General features: G+C 36.4%; 1 protein-coding gene across 3 annotated transcripts in view; it reads right to left on the reverse strand.

Annotated features, from left to right (window-relative positions):
- Positions 1–16,736, reverse strand: part of DACH2 (dachshund family transcription factor 2) — a 259,072-nt gene that overhangs the window by 33,924 nt on the left and 208,412 nt on the right. For all 3 annotated transcript variants that reach the window (XM_065643287.1, XM_065643288.1, XM_065643286.1), the window contains exons 6-7: positions 11,054–11,189; positions 9,137–9,217 (exon numbers count right to left, since the gene is read on the reverse strand). In XM_065643287.1, coding sequence (XP_065499359.1) covers positions 9,137–9,217; positions 11,054–11,189 — 217 coding nt within the window. The remainder of the gene's footprint in view (positions 1–9,136; positions 9,218–11,053; positions 11,190–16,736) is intronic.

The following is a 16,736-nucleotide window of genomic DNA, read 5'->3' on the forward strand; positions in this document are numbered from 1 at the left end:
ACAGTTTGTCTTTGAAAAGAGTGTCTATCATTAAAAAAGAAAAGTATTGAAAGTTTTTGAAACAACTATAACAGATGTCATAGTAGTTGAAAGTACAATTAGAAAGCAAAACGCCACAGAAATAAAACTTCAAACAAAAGCGGAAAGAGTTCTTTGTGCACATCAATAATTTAGAATGATTTAAGAACTGTTTTATAGATGCAAGTGGAGCTCTTTCTGTCTATATATAAATTGAACGTGGTCTTTATAGGCAAACAAAAAGGGGAAACAATCCTTTTAAATTATTTTTTGGATAATTGTTTCTGCAACAAACATCATTATTTATCAGTTTTGAAAAGAAGCCAACTGCTAACACTTGAAATGCACAAATCTTGGCACACAACATAGAAAATGGTAATCTCTCCCCTTTTGAAAACCAGTTTTGCATTTATTTTACATGTTTGTCAAGTTCTTATCTCAAAGCCCGTGCAGTGGTACCTATTTCTATCAGAAATCATTATATTTCATTTCTAATCACCTTCCCATAGCTGATTTGGTAACTCAGGAAAGGAAACATTTATTGCTACCAGATGTTGCTACCTTCATGCTCACTCGCGTCTTACTATAAATTGATTCAACAGCCTGGAAAACAAGGTTTAATATCTATTATTTTGCCTTCTATATTTCTTCTGTAATAATGTTTCTTTTTAGATAAACAGTGTCATTTTAGTGATACCAAACGTTCTAAATCTACGCTACAGCTACTTATCAGCCAGGATGCAACCACGTTGCACAGTGCCATATATAATAGTAAATAATATATATTATATATAATACCAAGACCTGTGATGTTCTGCACGCTCCCAGCAGCTCATTCGGGGCAGCAATGGGGCTCCCCCCAGCTCTCCTATGAAGGAGGAGCTGGAACGGCCCATGGAAGAGGCTGACAAGGCTGCTCTGAACCTGTCGATTTCCTGATTTCTCTATATCTTTATGTCCATAAATAAACTTTATTAAGAAAGTAAATTATCTATTCTGTATTTGAAACTAACTGCATTGTTTTTCTCAGTTCCTTTTTATTCTGGGGTAAAACTCCTGTATACTAAAAAAGGATTTTGATGGATAGGCTGTTTCCTGTATAGAGAGATATTTTCCTTTTCAGCTGAGAGGGAAGATAAGGGAATAAATGACAGTCCTTGAGACTAAACTTTCTTAAGAGGAAACGGGAACAGACATTTTTGTAGTCACAGAAGAAGTGGAGGCAGTTCCTCAACAGCTTCCACTTACGCGTTTGAACATCAGAACACAACTGCACAAAACCCACAAACGTTCTGTCACTTTAGCTACAACTATTACAGAAAGATAATCAGACTTTTCGGATACTTGGGACCATTTAGCTTCAGCAGTTTATGGGACTGATGATATATGAGCTGCTACTTGTGTAAAATTAAAACTCTAGCCTGATTTATAATATATTTAATATATGCTAGATAGGCAGTGAAGTTTACAAAACACTAATCCTAAAATAGGGTGCTGAAAACTTATCTTGTATATTAAAGAGAATTCTTATTATGAATAAGACTATAATCTAGAAGAGCCGGACTTATTTTCTGTTGAGATTTCAACATGTGTGTATAGAGAGTGATTAGCAATGTATGTTCTTGAAACAATAAAACTATCTCTCAGGAACACATTAAATAGTTTTTGAATACTGGTGGCTTTTTTTTTTTAAGTATCAAAAGCTTTCACAAAGAAACAAAAGGATTATGACACAATGGAATTATTATTATTATTATTACTGTTGTTATTTGAATTTTACAAAAATATCATGCTTTCTTTAAAATACACCAGTTAAAAGAAGATGGAGTATATATAAATATACTCTTTCTAAGGAGTGATTTCAAGCTTTCTTTTCTATCTAAATCCCTTCTGTCTGGGATGACGCAGGGTACATGACAATAATGTCAAAAGTCAAACAGCAACTCTGGCAACTCCTTTAATACGTGAATTTCTCCGCACTTTTGCCTGGAGGGCACCTTCATTACAATAACTTTCTAGATTTTAAAACTAACAAACAACAAGACAACAATAATAAATACAGGCCAGTCTCCTAATTGACAGCATCTAACATGTCTCCAAAGGTTACAGATGTATAAATAACATGTTATTTTCTGAGCCATTCCTATTTTCTGACTTGTGTGAATAGACACGTGTACACATAACGTGTGCCATTTTCTGCTCCAGCTCAGCCATCTACCAGAGGATCTCCATCCTCCAGCATATTCTACCTCAAAAAGGCATCTTCTACCACACCAGAGCAGGCACTCCACTCAACTGTGATTAAACATTTTACAGTTACGTATCCCCCCACTGACAACACTCACCTGATTAAGCCATGGGATATTGTCAGCAAATCCACACAAGCCAAATCGAGCTATCAAAACATTGCACAGCAAGCCAGGTGATGGACAAAATAGCAACTATATAATGTTTTATAGATTATAACATCTCAAAATACACCTGGAAGCAGAATTTTATTTATTAAACTACTTGTTATAGCCTGTCATATTCTGTCAACTAGAAGAAAAATCTGCTTTGGAAACTACTGTCATACTGACTACAAAATAAAAGAAAATAAATCAGCTGGTATTTCCAGAGCAACACGCAACGGTCCAGCATGACCAAGGAAGGGTGCCTGGGGAATTCTGTACTGGAATGATCACTGTCTTTCTAGCTTTGCACTCATTTGCCTTGAATTTCAGAATTCTAATGGCTAAAACGGTTAAAGTGACCCTGTGTATGTGCGACCCAAGCTTTTGGGAATATTATAGATTTTCCACAGTTCTCATTAACACAATTAAGCATTGCTAATACATCGCAGATGAAGAATATCCAACTTCTATGAATTTCTTGAAGGTCTTCCTCAGACACAAATATTGCAAAACTTTCGCAATCACCGATTTTTGTTATTAATTTAAATTTTTATCAGTTGATTTACTTTGACTTAAATCAAATGCATGGAATATGCCAAAAACATCTTTTCTTCTAATGCGCAGCTGTACTGAACGCAGAAATTGCTGCCTTCTGAGTAGTTTGCTAGTGAAGAAGTGTTTGATGGCAGTCTTTGTTGTACTTGCTAGAAACGACATTTTTTTTTCAGTAAGATACACTGTATGTACAAACAAAAATTTCAGGCAGTGACAGGCTAAGACTTATTGGATGAGTTCAAACAGAGAACCTACCCCTTCCCTACACCCCTGGGCACACAAATGCACAAACACGATTTGTGTGGAGCAGGTTTGGTGCCCGTGAGAGGGGGAACCCCTTCAGCGCCTTCCTGGAGATCTCCAGGATTTCTGAAACATGAGAAAAACATTCGGGATGCATATTTTTCAGATATTACTCCTTGCAATGAGGACTCAAGTAAGCTTATTAAATAACTGATAGACATTAAGAGTGTCACCAACCGCAGTTTTCAGGTGACTAACTTTGTGTCAGAGGTATTGTAAATCAGGGAATTCCAAGGGTCCATTTTAAGACAAGTGCTAACTCTAAGGAGAAGATTCCTGGGCCTAATCCAAAAGCTTCCTTAGGTCACTGGGTGCCAATCAGCAATTCTTTCCCCCCATTTTATGCCTTTCAAATCTGATATAGTTCAATAATATAGACCTACCTAAAACTCAATTCACAGTGTTGGAGGAAAAGTGGAAATAGTGAACTCTGCAGAGACAACCTTACGCTGGAGAGTAGCTATGTTATGTCTGTCTTGTTTCATTCTTATTCGCCCATTTTATTCCACAGACTTACACCAACACCTTACTAAAAAAATTGGTCCAAAGCCTTTCCAGCAAAGAAAATTTCATTATTTCAGCACGTTTATATAGACTCATAATTTGTAGAGTCGAGAGAGCAATACATTAAAGTCACTTAAATTTAATAAATAAAACATAGCAATAAATTATATATCAATGTAAGGAACTGTCCTGGTCCAGCTGCCAAGATAATTGTGAAGTAGGTATTTTACTCTTCAGAAAAAATGCATCCTTAAAACTGATTCTGCTAATAAAGTTCTAAGATAAACTTAATGTAAAAGATGTCACCATGGAATACTTCATATCTCTTGCATAACTGCCCTTGTGGTTATAAATGGTTAAACACACAATCATAATGATATGTGTCTAGACACTTCAAAAATTAAAGATCTGCCATTACTTTCTATTTACATATATCGTGAATTTAAGCGTTAACAAATGTTTCCCTTGGTTTCATGGGTTTGCTTTTTTTGGATTGATTGACTGAGGGAAGATCACGTCTACTCTTAGGCCACCATTTTAACAGTTGTCAGTTCATCTGCAGGTTCAATTTAACAATGAAAAAACCTTCTGGAAAAAGCCTTTACCGAGGATAAAGCACTGCTCTTCTTATCTTTCAGTATTCTTGAAGGATAGAAAATGTAAAAATATAGTATCTCCGAATTTTCCAGAACATTTGCACTGTGCATGTCACTTAAGGATTTTAGAAAAAAGAAACCCTTGCAGTCGTTAAACCCCTGTGTTATGGCATCTGCTGCTTACGAAGTGACCTCAGGGTCTCCAATAGACACACTTAGACACCAAAAGGAACACAACTTCATTTCTAACTTTGGGAGTTTTTCACGTATCTCAAGAAGAGATTCATGAGCGCATTAATGAAGAAAATTGCTTATTTCTTATTAAACCTTTAACATGCAAGTATTGATACGTCAAAGAAACAGCCTGGTGAACACTGAAGTGTTGGCCCCTATCGCACACTTGGTACCTGCACTGTGTGGTGCTGCTCCAGGCTCTCAGTTGTCTTTCTTACTCCCTGCACTCCCCATCTGGATGCGTTCAGACTAATTGTTGGAAAAGTCCCCTCTCTGGAGGACATTTCCCCACCACCGCGGGGCCTGTTGCTGTTTCAGGTGTTCTGCACCTGCTCGTTCTCCTCCCCTCACGTCGTGAGTAACCCACTCCTTTGGCAATGATTAATTTAAACAGCATAAAGCCTCTTTTCCGCTAATGAAATACAATAAATAAATATAGTTATTCTTTCATTACCGTAGTCTCCGGCCATCTGAAAATATTTCACTCAGCTGACAGAAATGATGCAAAATTTCCATTTCCTTGAAGTAATAAAGGGAAAGGTGTTCTTTAATAAACCAAAAAGGGATAGCTGCCAGATGCACAGTTTTGGAGACAACCGTCTACAGGAAACATGAGACATTGCCCTTGAGTCCCACCTGGTGCTCTGAAGATGCAGACAACTGGCAGCACCACCGAGCAGCTCTGGGAAATTCAGAGCAAATCACTTTCTCAACAAATACAATCTTTATTTCTACTCAAAGACTGCTTGAACAGTGGTTAAATCTGAAGACACTGGTCATTTAGGAAATTTTCCTACAAAATTTTACTGATTTCTGTGGCAGGATTTGGGCCAGTGCCTTTTATTACTCCGTCTTATATGACGAGTTTGCAATATTTCTTGTCATGCAGTCAAACAGAATAATTGTACCGGCATTTAAATCCAACTGGAAGGCATCGCCAAATTCTTTTCTGGCTCGTTTAACCTTCCTAATGCCAGAATTCATATGGAGGTTTCTATAAAGCCTATACGGGGCTGTGTCAAACACAATCCTTTCCCATAGAATAGAGATTTTTTCCAGGATATATCCTGAAGCAGACGAATTTAAAATTTAGTTTCTGTGAGCAATTTGTATAGGTAAAACGTAACTGCTTAAAACCAGACAGAGCAAGTAAGCACAATCAGGAAGAATTTGTGTTTAAATTTCAGTAAACGTTCGAGGCTATGTTCTGCGGGGGATTTTCTAACTCTGTTTCCTTTCACTAGCAATTTCAAAATAAAGTACAGATTACTCTTCATATGGTTTTCACTCACACCCTGACATGGATGCAGAGGCAAACTGTGCACCATAGTGGTTAAAGATGTTTGAGAAAAAATATAATAATGTATTTTGTATGAAAAAATAAAACTGCAGACCTATAAAGATGTTTGACTTTGTTGTCCTCTAATGTTAAGCACGACCACACTTCCTGAAAAAATAATGAAAGGATGTGGAGTAATTGAGATTTAATGGCATTTCTCCTTCAAAAAGCTGACAGGTATGGCCTGTAACTGGGCTCTAACCCCTCTGTGATGAGACAGCCGCTACTTCAGTAAATTCTGCCACACCAACGTATGCAAACAGCTCAACAAAACTGGAACAACTCGTCTTACCCGTCTTTTAAAGAAAAACTGTTTAAGCTATATTCTCTTCAGCCCTAATCACCTTGAAATTTCTTAGATGAAAACAAAGTGCCACATTTTTGTCTGGTGATGAGATCACTTGAAATGGGAAATGGAAAACAAAAATTGTGTATCCTGAGGGATATCACAGTATTTGCCTATAATGATTACAATAACTTTTATTAGTTTTTATGCTAAGATTTCACAAAAGTAGTAGCACTGCTAAATTTTAGTTACTTAATTTTAATTTGTTGCTATCTTGTTACAGAGTGTTCAGATTTGTAGTTCTATCAAGGTGTGTAACACAAAAACATGTTCAATATATGCCTTCAATAATTTCTTTGTTGCTTGAAAACTTCCAACTTACAGCAAAGCTGGCATTTTATGGCCTGCAGAGCTATAAATCATTTTTAAAATCATGATGATATTACTCAAAACAGATGTGAAAACATATGTTTGCCACGGTTGTATAAACCGCTTACTTGTCATACTTAATAAATGTTGATACTTTTATTTTAACTACATTCCTTCTTAATAACTTTGAAAATCTTTTCCATGGTAAATATATTTTGCCTTAGTAAAAGCAATGGCAGGTTTTGAAAAACAGAGCTCGTTCTGTATACAAATTACATGTTGGTTTGGTTTTTTTTTTTTTTTGCTGAGCAACCCAGCACAGAACACCCTCTTCAGTGATTGTCCACGTCTGACTATGAAAAACATTCAATGTATTTGAGGTGCACCACAGCCCAAAACAATGATGCACTACAGAACAATAATAGTATTAGGAACAAAGAATCTATATGGGAGCGAGACAAATAATCATATTTTCAGAGAAAAAGTTGACCTGTGCAGACCAAGTATAAAACCAGAAACTTTATCCTATTTTTAAAATGATAATTTAAAATGTCTCACAATTTTGAAGCACTTTTTTTTTCTGACACAGGTCAAGCTCTGAACACTAAGTTCATCCTAAAAAAAGCCCATCAGTGCATGCAGAAGTAACACATGTCTAAAGACATATTTCCCAGTACATAATCAATTGAAGAAAGATAATACTACGTAAAAACACAGACCAGGAAATGAAGAAACCTATACAACTTGAATCTTAAAGTGAATGATCATACACACAATGTTAGCGTCAGATCTTGGTGATTTTGTACATGTTACAAGGAACGTTCAATGATCACAGAAGCCTGGGAACTGAGTTCACAGGTGTTGGAGTTTAAATTATTTTCACGCTTTTTGGGATTTTGGAATTGTCTTTTCTGATTCTTAAACTGTACCTTCCTTCATCCATCCCGAGTGACAGGACAGCTACTACTGATAACTACCTGAATTTGCATCTTTGAACCCCACAGGATATTGAATTGTTTTGCTGAAAAATGACTAAACATGTGGCAAAGAACCACACACAGTTCAACAAAATTAACATCAACTACACCTTCGGATTTAGATTAAATTATTAAACTACTCGCCTATGTAATTATTACAGAAATGTAATTTTTTAATCTTAGAAATGAAGGTATGGTTGATAACTGTTCAGCTTCTGGTATTGGTCTATAAATGCTAACAGGAGCCAAGAGGGAAGGATTGAAGCACGATGATCCAGAAAATTATCTCAGAATGACATAGAAGGGCTATTTTGGGGTTTGTGAGGAAAGTGCCCAAATGCCTAGAGAAACCAGTGAACAAAACCAGCTTCTTCTGCTTTCAAGAAGAGAGTTGAGTATGAAAATATAAGGAGGAAGTTTCAGGTTCTTCCTTCCCATTACTGAAACAGTCACAGATGTCTAAGGAACAGAGCTGATCATATACAAATATGAATCTGCTCAAATAATTTTGTATAACTCTGGAACCACCGAGCACCCGAAACCTCCAAATTCTCTTTTGAGTAGCTCATAAAATTGTCCATACCCGTCTTTTTAGCCTTCTCAGAAAATACATTAAAATCACCTCCATGAAAATATAAATCAGTTTCTGTTTTCATTTATGATAACATGTTCCTATTTACAGTGGACTTATAAATACACTTGGCTTATGTTGTCTCCTCTTTTGGTCACTTCCTTCTTTTCCTTCACATCTTTTTCACTCTGAAACATTCATATCTCCCCCAGTATATGCCTTTGCAGTATTTTTCCAGTATTCACTTACCTTCAGCTTTATTTTATTTCTTTAACTATATCCCATCTTCTTTCTTTTTTTTGCAGGCACTCATTTTGTATAGTGCTTTCTGTACATATTGCCAGAATAAACCTCTCTCCTATTAATACAATTTATTTTTGTTATATTTGCAAGGAAACACAATGGTTTCTTCTTCCTCCTCGATGTGCAGCCACAGATGCCACATGCTCTGTCACTAAAACTTCCCCAGGCCTTACCTGCATATGCCAATATATTCACTTTCTCCAGCACCCAACCGAGCAGATGAGGCACCTCCCAGCCTGCAGGACAATCACTGCAGGGCAAACATCACTTATTCCTTCCCTGCCTCTCACTCGTCAGGTAACGTAACTTTATTAGACACAAAAAATAACTTATTTCCCTCACCTACGTACCAGCATTAGTCTGTACACACATCTCCTGGAGGCAAAGCAACAATACCAGGTGACTAATCAAATATTTGCTAGGAACTTCATAAATAATTGAGTTACGAGACCGGCAAAATATTAGCCCCATAATATATAAACAAAGAGAAGTGAAGATCTGATTGTTTACACTTCCTAAGAAGAACGCCATGTAAATTCACTGGATCCATTATTCATTGCAATTAGGCGCTTAGCGCTCCTAAATTTATAACAGTATGTCATCGCATATTCAGAATACTAGAAAAAGGAATAAAACATGTCATAAGTGTAATGAAATGCCTGAGATGGAAAACAGTCCGTAATTTTACCTTTCTCCTTTTGTATTTTTTTTAAGCTGGTCCCAGTTTCCTGATCAATGAGTTCTCCTTCCCTACTGTTGGTCAGCATAGCTAAAAAAAAAAAGGAGAATGCACAGCTATATAACACTGTCAGTAAAAAAATGTCAGAAGATAGGAAAAGTATTAAATTATAATTCCTTTTTGTCAATACTTTGGCATTTCAACATTTATTTATACTACATAAGTTCTAAAGCAAATGACCGTTTTTATTGTCCATAATCAACCATTTCACTGTCCTGGTTCAGCACTTCGAGCCAAGTGAAACCTGCAGCAGAAGCAAATTTGCTCAAGTTTATTAAACAAAGATATCAAGACAGAACAAAAATTACTACTGAGATGAATGTGATTTCTTATGAAATGTTCAAATTAACTAATTAGAAAAGTACTTCAGAGAAATCATTTTAGGGTAAAACACATTTAAGGATTTAAGTATTAGTAATTTTCTATAAAGCAGCAAGCTTAATAAAAAACACAGACAGATAGTAACGCAAATTGATAGATGACAGTGAAAAAACAATATGCTGCAGAACTGAAATAAATTCTTTACTTAACACCTGCAAGATCAGTGAGAGGTGTTAAGTTTAGGATTTCAGGATGCCTATTTTCTTTCTTCTTATTTGATTAAAACATTTTGTTCTCTGTAATTAACCAATTACAGAATTTAAAGTTATTCCAGTGAGTACACTTGTTAAAAACTTCATTGCCATATTTTAAGGAGAGCTTTTTTTTCTTTGAAATTGCAAAAGAATGTATATAGATAAAACTATCTATACATATCTTTGCAACAGTAAGCATTAGACTTAAACACAGAGAAACAGTTTGTTCAACATAAATAAACCCCAGTTTCCTTTAAAGAACTTTCAGCACCATTTCTGGAGCCCAGAGGCTTGCAGTGGGTGCTACTAGTATTAATAAAACAAGTTACAGTTCCTTTCAAAAGCTACAGTGAGGACAAAAGTCCCTTTTTCACTGTTGCTATAGGAAGATTCATTTCTCGTCCTATATATTTCTAGCCTTACTTTATATGTGAAAAAGTTGAAGGGAAGGCACTTTCTAGTCTCTTCCCTGTGTGTGTAGAGGTTTAGGCAAAGTAATTCGGGTTCCACTGAGTAGTTTGTGCAGCGCCACGGTGCTGCTGCATGGACCAGAGTCAAAACTGCAAAATCCCAGCAAGCAGCTGAGCAGTTCTTTGGTGGGAGCGAAGTCTACACGGACTTACACGGGCTGCACTGCTTTTGTAGTTTAAATCTAGCTCAGCAAAGCCTACATAGGCTGCAGTCACTGCGAAGACAAGAGTGTTGACATATAGTGATGTGAAGAGATGTTAATTGACTTGCCCTAGATCCCTCTTGGAAGCACCAAGAATAGGATCTAAACTTCCTCTAGACTGAATTAGCATTTTAAACACAAGATCGATAATGCACAGGCTGCAAAAGCTGTGGTGGAGAGACCAAAAAAAAAAAATCAAAAACTCCTCAGCCTTGTGGTGACGAGGGAATGCGTGGGCATGAGGAAGTTTTTGGAACGGAAAAAGCCATCATAGAACCTGTGACTTTTCTGACATACATACCAAGAAAAAGATATCTTGCTATTTTTTCAATTCCGAGTGCTTTCTGAAGCCCTTTCTCACTCCAGCATGTAGAAGTTGGTTGTACCAGAGCGGGGGTGATTATCCTCTGGAACAGAATGAATCTGAGGGGCTGGGCTCTGCATAGTGATTAACCTCATGGAACAAACTAGAGTGATGAACTTTGATTTTTTTTTTTTTTTTTTTTAGCAGATGAGTGCTTCCCTGAGTTTCCTAGCAAATAAATATTTGCCCCAACAAACTCCTAGAACTGTTGAGGTCAGTAAGTGCGCAGGGGCGTGAGGCTGCAGAGCACTAACCGATTCTGTCGGGCGTGTGGTCCAGCTGGGACGGCGAGCTGGACACGCTGCTGCTCTGGTGCGAGGACGCGTGGCTGCCGGGCCGCTGGCTGTCTTCGAGAGACGGAGCTGGAGAAGGGCTGTCTTGAATCCTTTCCTTGAAACAGAAATAAAACGATGTCTGTGCAATTTGATTCATGAACTTCACTGAAGTTCAATGAAAAAATGAAGTTGGCTATAATAGTAGTAACAAATGGTCTTTCCGGGATAAATAGCAAGCAGAATTCACATTGAAAGAGCAGTACAGTGATCTATACCCAAAAAGAGTATAGTCTATATGTGGTGTGTCTGGGCACAGCCCTCATCCCCGGCAATCAACTGCTCCCTGTGGAGACTCAGAACTGAAATATCACATTCTTTTTTCTAAAAAAGGGACATCCTCTTGCCCCCACCTCATTAAAACTCGCAATTACAGTGTCATCTGGGGAAGCTGTCTCAGAGGAACTTTGTGATTTTTCTGCCTTTCTAACCTGTTCTCAAAGCTTTTTGATTAGGAGTATGCAATCTGGCTACTTGGTAGCAGTTTACCCCGTGATCTTGAAAATAAACTCAGTAGTATCTGAACCTTCTATACATTTTTTGCTAGACAGTATCCTAAATCAATAATATAGCTTTAGGAAAAGAGTGGTAGATTCTAATAGTTTTTCCATTATAAAAAGCTAGCATAATAGCTTCTGTTCATAAACTATTGAGGCAATTCATTAATATCACTGGCAGTAGGATCGACATTTTAAGAATATTCTGTAACCCATTAAAACCATCTCTCTAAACCACACTCATCTTCATATTTACAGATACAGTTGAGAAAGATGCACAGGGAATGTGAGATTGGATCCTCTATCAGCAAGGGGTGGCATTTGCCTATTCCAATCCCACCAGCCGAAAACATAGCATTGAATGTGTTTTTAATAGGATAGTTATTGTATGTTAAATAAGAACTGAGCCTCAAAATCATGTAACAGATGTGTATCTATTACATAGCTGTTAATCCTCAATGGATCGGTTTTCACTAATTATCTGTTATTTAATGAACATACAATAACTAATAAACCTTCAAGGGAGACTTTTAATTGCAGTATTTTTGAATGCTAATTAAAAATGTTTATTAAGTTTTAACAGAGAGGACTCTATTATGTTGAGTCACAATTCCTTAAAGTTTTGAAAACTGAATGGTTTAAACAAACAAATTTTCAAATTCGGGGGGAAAAAAGTCAGACTCACTGATCTTAAAGTCTCCTGTGTTTTCTTCTTCTCGGTTGCCAAAACAGTGGGTTTAGGGGTTGCCAAGATGAGCAGAAGAGTAACAGACAGTCGTGACTTACTCTGTGGTTGGGCTATTTATGAAGTTCCTTCTAAAAGTCACATTCTTACCCCAAGAAGTATTCGCCTAAATAAATGATGAATCATATACCTGCAATCCTGAGCTACGTGCCTTTTACCCTTGTGTAAAATAATAGATTCCAAATAGGTTACTGCTAACAGGCTACAAGTCTGACTGTGATTTTATTTGCGGATTTCAGTTTTAACCATCCTCTTTGATGCTATTTCCTTTTTAACACACAGAGCACCCGATTTACAATTAAGATATCATTTTGAAATGATTAATTTTACAGAAGAGTACATAGTTTAAGTAAATTTCATTGTCTATTGCAATCATGAAAATGAATAGCCAAGGAGAGGACATGCCAACTGTTCTGCAAAAAAAAAATCTATGAACAAGTATGACTATGAATTAACACTTAGATATCACACATGCAGCCATATATGTCATCTTAAATGGGAGTTATTTGAGTAATTCAAAAGCTGATGATTTGGAAAAGCAAAGTATTTGAGCTCCTGGTAACTACATTTCCCATTGTCTCTTGCTATAATATAAAATAATCTCTGCTTCAAGTAATTTGCCTTCAAACTCAGGGTCTTGGTTTGAAATGTTCAGGCAGAAATAACTGTGTCAAACAATAATGTCATTCTTAATCACACAGTGAATCACTTTTAAAGACAATTAGTTGATTATGTCATTTAATGTCTTACCAGTTACAAAAACCTACACATACAGGGAAGATACACTTATCTCTATAGGCAACAAAGGAGCTGAAATTTTCTCTACATTATATGTACTACAAATGAGGATAGAGTATCATCATGTAAGACTGCATATGGATTGAGAAATTGTCTATTTCTAAATGTTAGTGTGGGAATGTAGTGCTGAATTTCCCCTGCTATAACAAATAACACTATGAACATTCTTTTTTTGCAAGTAAACAGATCCATTTTTCAGTCCTGTAATCAGTATGCATCTATTTAGCTACTTAACAGCAATGTGCTCTGGTTCATTAGGTAGCTACTGTTGTGTCTCAGCCTAGTTAAAATTTCACAGCAAGTTAATCTATTTTATTACAAATGAGAACACAAGTGATAATGTCCTCACCATTTTCCAAACACAGGGTTAACAGTATTTGTAACAAATCAATGAGGGCATTTAAATAGGAAAATTGCAAATCTAAAACCTTAACTTTTTTTTTTCCTTTTTTACATATTGATGACTTCATTTTGTTTGTCATCGATGCATTTCACAACCTTGTTACTTTTCATATATTTTCTTTTCCTTTTGAAAGCAGCTCAGGTCCAACCAGCACACTGTGCAGCCGGGTTCTACAGCGAGTACACTCACAGTAACAGAGAAGCATTTCTAAAGAAAGTTCTATTTTCTCGATTTGTATTTCTCCCTATTTCACAAATTTGCAAGGTTCATATTCCAGGTTATAATGTAATGAACTACATATATAAAATTTACAGATTGTGGGAATTTTATGAAAAATTAAAACATTTCTCAAGATCTCACCTATTTATCTAACTGTAGTACCCACTTCATCTCATCTTTTCTCTTCCCTCTACAGAGCTGTAACATAAATTCTCAAAAAAGACTTTTGCAGTATTTAATCCTCTTGAAGGGTAATGTATTTCTGTCTCACTAAAGATCAGTGTCTTGCTTCGGCTCAGAAAATGTAGCTACAAAGCTTGACATTGTTAATTTTAGTTGTGATTTAGGTTAACGGCACTGAAGTCATCAACTCATCCAATTTCCAGATACATCCTTGATTTCACCTCAATATCCCTTTTCTCTCCCCTGTGAGGTAGTATTCCACTCGAATAACATGAAACACTACATAACAGTTGCATCCACACTAGTTTTATTTGAAATATATATGGACAGCTTACCTATTTTTGACATAATCATCTTGACCTTAATTCCTTACCTCTGATTTTTTTATAGTATTGATCTTCGTTTTGTGTCAAGAGTTTAGAGAAATGATGCTGCTGGATTTTCCTTTATTTCTCTTTATTCTTAGTTCTAATGTAGCTGTAATTACTCTTCCAAATGTTAATCTATTAATGAGTTCCTAGAGGATTTAATGGCATTTCACTGCTGATGAGCAGGTTTTGGACGTTTGTTTGAGTCCTGGATATTTTATTCAGACATTTATCTTGATATTTCATATTTAATTGAGGTGTTGCTTCTGTAATCTACAGGGCTCTGCAGTGGCAGGAGAGCTGGAATTCACCAGACCTTGCTAATGAAATGGAGGGGAAGGAAAAATGGGGATCTACTGTCTTTAGGTCTAGATTAGAGTTTTCAAGTATTTTAAGAAATATTTAGATTTTTTTTTTAGTTACTATTAAGACACACATTTCTTTCCACTTGACCTTAGTTGAAACTATTTGAATTCTAATAAAAACTACATATTTTTAGTAGCTTTCTAAAATTTACAGTCCTTACCTAATGCATTATTAAGAAAAGCAATATGTAAATGGCATTTAGGCTTTTCAAAGAATAATCATGACACAGTAAGCAGGAGCTGTGCTAAATCTGAAATGATGCTGGAGAGTGGTAGACAAGAAATACAGAGGTAGAGTTACTGTTTCTGGGCAAGAGAACAGAGGATAGGTTTACATTTTGAATCGTTTCAGGCTGGCAATGGGCACACGCAAACACTATGGATGACTTGTTGGTCTTCTGAGCTACTTACAGTATCTCCAACTGCTGGAGGAACTGGAGATGCACAAGGTAAACAGCTGGTCCAAAAACTAGGGTAGGATCTGTATGTCTGAAAGCCAGCTGGATCCCATTCATCTTTTGCAGCGCATTGGGAAGTCATTCACTTAAAATATGTACTCTGACATTTAAAACGCAATTTTTTTCACTGCGTACATATAGTTGTTTCAGTTGTAGTCAACTGGTAATTATTTTCCCACCAAATTTAAGAAATCATAAAAACTCTCCTAAATTTACTGATTTTTAATACCAGATGTTCACTCGCTAATTCCATTACCTTGTGACTACTTCCTATCAATTCATTAATTGCCAGCTGCTCAGCCAAACAGAGCCACAGCGAATCAGATGGGATTGGTCAGCAGCCAAACAAGAGCCACCTTCTTCACTATTTCTTAAATTAGCAGTCACTGCAAAAACTACGGCAACCTTCACTTGTGTATTCAGATTTTACCTTTACATTTTAGTTTGAATCTCCAAGTATCAGGGTGACTAAAACTGGAAAGGATCTTGCAGTGAAAACTTTCTACTTGTATTCCTCCTATAGATTGTTTCACCCAGTGCTGCTACTGAATGAAAGGCAGACACTCCAGAACTGATGATGATAATGCTATATCTAATCTATGTTATAGCTACATTAGTTATTAAGTACAAATGCAAATGACTAAGCCAATATTAAAAAGATCTGAGCCAGAACTAAGAGGTAGTATGTGCTTAGTGTAATGATATTTCTTTGCAAGCTTTGCAAAAAAGAGTTGTACTTGCTTCTTACTGTATTTTTTTCCACTTGCGAGTTTAAAATCAGTATTCATTGCTTATTCTTTAGCCTAGCAACTAAGTGTCTCGGTGTTAACGAGCGAGGCACTCTTGGCATTACAGGGAGAGGGTTTTGCCTCCCTTCAAAGGAGGAGAGATGAGAAGGGTATTTAATGCAATTTGTAGGGACCTGAACATCTCCTAACATATTAGTTCCTCCGTATCGGCGAAATAAAAGGATACAAGACCACACACTCACTTCTCCTTCGCTACAGATAAAGCCACAAAAACCAGCCTTATAAGAAGCAAACTTCAACCAGTCCCTCTCACGTGTCTCTCCCAACATATTCTAGTGCCTGTTTCAGCAATAAGCTGCCAGCAATGAACATGTGCTATGAAACACGACAGAATAAACCTAATAATGAGAAAACTAACATAAATTTTACAGGAGTTTTATTTTATAAGTCTTGTAATATTCTGAAAACAATTCAGAACGAATTGAATGCATAGAGAGAGATGAAATTAAATATGTTATAAATTCTGTAATGAGAAATGTTTTTATACTGACAAGAATTGTTTCAGAGTATTCCAAGATGGGCACATTTTTCTGGCTGTCAGGTAAATATTATGAATGCGAGTTGTATGGCACACAGAAAATAGCACCTCTCAGCAATAATTACACAGCCCATCTGTATTCTCTTTGGGGGATTTAAAATCATGTCATATACATCCTTTACAAATGCTTTAACAACCCCACAAAATCAGAAGAGAGCACAAAGGAAAGGAGACTCAAAAATCTCTACTGCATGTCTAGATCACACTCTATAACTAATGCTT

The sequence above is a fragment of the Caloenas nicobarica genome, chromosome 12 (assembly GCF_036013445.1).
Source record: "Caloenas nicobarica isolate bCalNic1 chromosome 12, bCalNic1.hap1, whole genome shotgun sequence".
In the NCBI taxonomy this organism is placed as follows: domain Eukaryota; kingdom Metazoa; phylum Chordata; class Aves; order Columbiformes; family Columbidae; genus Caloenas; species Caloenas nicobarica.